General features: G+C 37.1%; 1 protein-coding gene across 1 annotated transcript; it reads left to right on the forward strand.

Annotated features, from left to right (window-relative positions):
- On the forward strand, nucleotides 1–1,530 carry LOC131532811 (uncharacterized). The gene has a single exon (XM_058764601.1). It carries the CDS (start codon nucleotides 1–3, stop codon nucleotides 1,528–1,530), a length of 1,530 nt encoding a protein of 509 aa, XP_058620584.1.
- Nucleotides 1,531–6,032: the final 4,502 nt, after the last annotated feature.

Below are 6,032 nucleotides of genomic sequence, written 5' to 3' on the forward strand. Positions count from 1 at the left end.
ATGGACAAAATCATCAAAAAAAGCATCTTAGTTGATGATGGAAATCCTGCTCGATACCATCTGCAAACCAAGACAGACAATTTAGATCAATCCAAACCGTATAGAGAAATAGCCTTTGGTAACAGAAACAGAAACAAACCCCATAAAAGCATTCTGCTGGTGGGAGAAACAGGAACAGGAAAAACAACGCTGATCAATGCGATGATCAACTACATGTTGGGTGTTCAGAGAGAAGACAAAGTTTGGTTTGAGATCACAGATGATCAGAGCGACCGAACATCAGTTCACAGTCAGACCTCCAGCATCACTGTTTATGGGTTTTATCCACAAGAGAGTCCAATCCATTTAACAATCATCGACACACCAGGATATGGAGACACACGTGGAGTTGAGCTTGATAAACAGATTGCTGCAAGTTTGCTTAGTTTAAGTAAATCTGCAGAAGTAATTCCTGAAATACATGCAGTGTGTCTTGTGATTAAAGCAACACAAAACCGACTCTCAGACAGACAAATCTACATATTTGATGCTGTTCAGTCTTTATTTGGAAGAGATATCACTGAAAACACTGTCTTGCTCTTCACACACTCAAATGGAGCTCCACCTAAAAATGCCCTGACGGCTGTTAAAGAGGCTAAACTCAAGTGTGCAGTGAATGACAACAAACAGCCAGTGTTTTTCCTGTTTAACAACTGCCAGTCAGACGCTGCTGATGAACAATATGAAATGATACAGGAACAATCATGGGATCGCAGTTTTAAAGAAATTGCGGGATTGTTCAAGTTTCTCAACAACATAACACCAAAAACCTTGCAAATGACTCAAGATGTTTTACAAAAACGGGAGCAGTTGGAAGCAAATATCTGTAATTTACAATTACGTGTTGAAGTGATGGAGCTAAAGCAAAATGAGCTGAAACAAACTCAAGAAGCTCTGGAGCAGAACAAGGAATTTGTCAAAAAGAACTTTGAGTATGAAGTCGAAGTTCCCTACAAAGCAAAGATTGATATTAATCCTGAGTTAGCCGAAAAGGCGACATGCTGCACCGTCTGTGAGGAGAACTGTCATTATCCAGGATGCTGGTGGGCCACTGATCTCTCGTGGTGCAGCGCGATGACAAATAATCACTGTACAGTGTGCACTAATAAATGCCACTACAGCAAACACATCAAAGAAGCAAAAATATATGCAACAAGGACAAAGAGGGAAAAGAGGACATATGAAGATTTAAAGAAGAAATATGATGACAAATTTGATTATGGTGTGTCTTTGGCCAAGGAGCTGCGACAATTAGAGATTGAGAAAGTAAAGCTAGTTATGGAAGCTTTTCACTGTGTGGAAACCCTGCAGAAGATTGCACTCAACACTGATTCTTTGGTCACTCTTCTGCACGTTGATTCTCTGATTGAAAAGCTGAAGGAAATTAATGAGCCTGAAAAGGCCAAAACACTGGAAAACATCAAGAAGGGAGCAGGAGAAAAGCACAGAGCTCTGGAATACATGATAAAATCCTTAAATATAAACAAATAAAATGCCTTTGTCAAACGCTGCACATATTACATGTTTGCTTTATGTTTATGTTAAGAAAAGAAAAAACCCTCCTTTTTTCTTTTCTTAATATGCAAGGTTCAAATTTGTTCAAATGTTGTTTTCCTATTTTATTTCATTTAAATGTAACTCTGATATTTTGCTTGTGAAATGCATGGATAGACAGATTGCCCATTTTATAAATATTTAGATTTCTAGAGAATAAAATCAGCAGGTAACCATGTTTATGTATTTCATTTCAGGTTATAATTCATGTAAAAATGAATTATCATTGTTTACATAATTCTATTTAGTGACTTATAATTGTTGTAATCTATTTTTTGGGATTGTACCATTCTATAAAATACATTATTATAGTTGTCTGTTTTTTTTCTGTTTGCACTGAATTTTGCATTCACTTTTCTCTCTTGGATTTATCTTGGAATTAGTTATTGTATTAATTACAGATTATTTTTGTAATTTTACGTACATTTGTGTGTCATATAAGAAAACTACAAAAATACAGACTTGCATTTGAAATGTGAATTACTGTAATTTGTCATTAATTTCACAATACTTACAGTTTTTCTCGATTGCTAACACACAATTCATGAAACAATTCACAATTTTCTCACAACTATAAACACAATCTCAAAATTACACACCAACTTGTGCAAACTTCAAACTTCCAGGTCAAAATCAAATAGTTTAGTCAAAAACATATTCTCTTTTGTCAGACTCAAACTTTCGCCTCAGATGACACTCAAAGCTGTCAAATACTCAGACTACGTTCCTGTCGAGAGAACACTAGTGAGATCAATTCAAAACACTGTTACAAAAACATCCTTTTGGGAAACAGGAATCCTTTTGCTAGTCAATGACTGTTACAGTATACAGCATAAATAAAGGGGTGCAGATACAGTAAAATTCAGCAATAAACTTTAAGAAAAGTTTACTTTCCTTACACGACTGAAAATATATCTTACAGTAGATGAAAAGCACTAGAAGAGAAAAGTTCAAAGACCAAACAACTGAATATACAGTAAACACACACTGGACTATACTGTCATTTACTGTAAATAAATAAATTCATTCATTACAGTTTTTCTCGATTGCTAACACACTATAACTGATTCATTTGGCCCATTTTTCCAAAGCATTCATATAGTTCTCAAAACAAAGACATGTTTCTCAAAACTTTTAACACATTTCACCTGTTTGCGCACACGTTCCAATTTGCTCAGTGTTTTCTGCAAAACTCTACACAAAAACACCATCATTTTGCACAGGTTTAACCATGTTCTCATTCAGAAAACACAAACACACAATATAATTAACTCAAGCATCAAAAAAATAACATAAACAGCACACGTTTATCCATGTGTGAACATTCAGTAGCAAAACTGATGACACACAGGTCAGAATCTCAGGATGATATGCACAGGAGCACAAGTTATTATGTGTTTTGGAAAATGAATCCTGGTTGTGGGAGACAAAGAGGAACAGGAGGAGAAAAGAAAAAATGAAGTGGATGAGGTCAAAGGTCGTTTGTTCCTGATGAAATACAAAGCACTATAGTTGACCACGTTCTTCTGCATGGACTGACCGTGAGGGAAGATGGCCTACAGGCTCATCTACAAGGTCTCAATACTACTGACACATACAATATAATTACAGTACATAGCAGCAGTACTTCAGATGAGAGAACTTTCATTATTCTATGTACAGTAAATAATGTAGCACATGTTGTACACCCTCAAACTCATTACAGTACTGTTGAATTGATTTGTAGCCCAGTAGTCCTTACATCTACTCTATTCTTGCAGAACTGAGAGACGACTGTCCAGGGGAGGCAGAGAAGTCTTTTTTCAGAAGACTAAGAAACTGCTATAACAAATAAGGATATTACTGTACCAATACTGTAATTGGCTGAGGATGCTGAATGAATTACAGTTTTTCTCGATCGCTAACACACAATTCATGAAACAATTCATCATTTTCTCACAACTATAAACACAATCTCTAAACTATACACCAACTTATACAAACCTCAAACTTCCAGTTCAAAACCAAATATTCAAATCAAAAACATATTATCTTAAGTCAAAATCAAACTTTGGCCTCAGATGATGCACAAACCTGCCAAATACACAGACTGCTCTACTGCCTAGAAAACACCAGTGAGATCAATTCAAAACACTGTTACCAAAACCTCCTTTTGGGAAATAGGAATCCTTTTCATAGTCAATGTCTGTTACAGTATAAAACATAAATAGAGCGGTGCAGATACAGTAAAATTCTGCAATAAACTTTAAGAAAAGTTTACTTTCATTACACAAATGTAAAGAGATCTTACAGTAGATGAAAAGCACTACAAGAGAAAAATTCAAAGACCAAACAACAGAATATATCGTAAATACATATTGGAATATACTGTCAGTTGTTTTACAGAAATAAATAAATAATGGATAAAAGAATAAATAAATAAATTCATTCAGCATCCTCTGCCAAACTGCATTACAGTATTGGCAGTATCCTTATTTGTTATAGCAGTTTCTTAGTCTTCTGAGAAAAGACTTCTCTGGACAGTCGTCTCTCTGTTCTGCAAGAATAGAGTACATGTAAGGACTACTGGGCTACAAATCAATTCAACAGTAATGAGTTTGAGGGTGTGTGCTACAGTATTTACTGTATACAGAATAATGAAAGTTCTCTCATCTGAAGTACTGCTGCTATGTACTGTAATTATATTGTATGTGTCAGTAGTATTGAAACCTTGTAGATGAGCCTGTAGGCCATCTTCCCTCATGGTCAGTCCATGCAGAAGAACACGGTCAACCATAGTGCTTTGTATTTCATCAGGAACCAATGACCTTTGACCTCATCCCCTTAATTTTTCTTTTCTCCTCCTATTCCTCTTTGTCTCCCACTACCAGGATTCATTTTCCAAAACACATAATCACTTGTGCTCCTGTGCATATTATCCTGAGATTCTGACTGCCGTGTCATCAGTTTTGCTACTGAATGTTCAAACACGGATAAATGTGTGCTATTTGTGTTCATTTTGTGATTCTTGAGGTAGTTATATTGTGTGTTTGTGTTTTCTAAATGATAACATGTGTAGTGAGTGGGTGACGTAGACGTCACTCATTGGTTATGTCCAATTAGGAAAAGCGTATTTAAATAGGCTGTGCCGTGTTGTGATGTAATCGGTTGTAACATCCGCTCTATTGTGTTGTCATTCCGGCTCTACGTGCTGCAGGAAAAAGGTATTTGTAAGCGTTTATGGGTGATTTATTTTCCTAGGATATGACTACTAAATATTCTCTGTTGGTGCTGGTATAGACTGGGAGTTAGCAAGCAAATCAGTGGGACCTTTTGATACAGGTGCCGATAGGAGGGAGTTGGCTGGCTGTTTATTCAGGTGAGTGGCGTTCACGTGGGCTTAATGTTGGTGTGCGTGCGTTTATAATGTGTATCATTGCAGCGTTTTGTGGCGCGGGTTGTTAGTGGCGTCCGTGCAGCAGCTGCAGTTCACCTAAGTGAACAGAATTATCATCTTCGCGGCGTCCGTGCACCAGTTATAGTTCACCGAGGTAAACAGAATCGTCATCGTCGGTATGTATTGAACATTTATTCCATTAGCATTTATTTTACTATATTCTGACCCTTGGTATCTTCGTGTTGGATAGGTTGGGCATGACGTGCTGCAATATGTGGCAGTAGTGTGAGCGGCCCGCCAGCGCTGTTGTCTCGCTTGGATTTTTGATTTTCTCTTCTTTTGTTTCCAGTTAATCTGGTTTGTTGTCTGTCTGAAAGGTGAAATGGTGAATTGATGTGTAGTTTTCTTTTTCTCTTGTCTTTAAGATATTTTGTCTGGTCGTTGTTGTATGTGTTTGTGACTTAAGTTGAGTTATTCTTTTGGTTTTGTTAAAGACTAAAAGGAGTTATTCTCCTGTGTTCGTATATTCATTATTGTGATTTATTTCTTTATGTGATTTTCATGACATTATTGGGGACGCTGGATTTTCGGGCTGTGTAAGTCCAGCTAACTGTTCCATTCTGAACCCATTTATTGTTTTGTATTAGTCTACACCGCTAGTGGTGTAAAATTGTTTATTGTATATTTGTATTCATTATTTTCTTGTATTTCCATACAGGAGCTGAGGGCCACTTACGAGGGTGTCCTGGGGCTGTGGTAGTGGGGTCTCCTGTGCACTTGAGTGCTTTACTTTCACTTGTGTGGTGTGGTGAGGTGTGAGTATGAAGTGAGCTTTTACTTTTTGCTTTTCTTATAGGCCACTCCCAGCCGGGGTGCCCAACGTAGATGTCCTCCAGCCCTGTATGGTCACGTTGATGAATGTGTTGATCTCTGTTGTAATTTACCGTTGCTGGTATTGACATCTCAGCCTTTCAACTCATTTCTTTGTAATTTATTGTAGGTATGTTGAATTAGTGTTTGTCTAATGCTCCATTGAGGGTGGTTTTAGAGTGTGACTGAGGCT

This window comes from Onychostoma macrolepis, chromosome 24 (assembly GCF_012432095.1).
Source record: "Onychostoma macrolepis isolate SWU-2019 chromosome 24, ASM1243209v1, whole genome shotgun sequence".
NCBI classification, from domain to species: Eukaryota; Metazoa; Chordata; class Actinopteri; order Cypriniformes; family Cyprinidae; genus Onychostoma; species Onychostoma macrolepis.

Excerpts from the sequence above, each read along its gene's own strand:
- LOC131532811 (XM_058764601.1), top strand. The coding sequence starts at position 1 with ATGGACAAAATCATCAAAAAAAGCATCTTAGTTGATGATGGAAATCCT.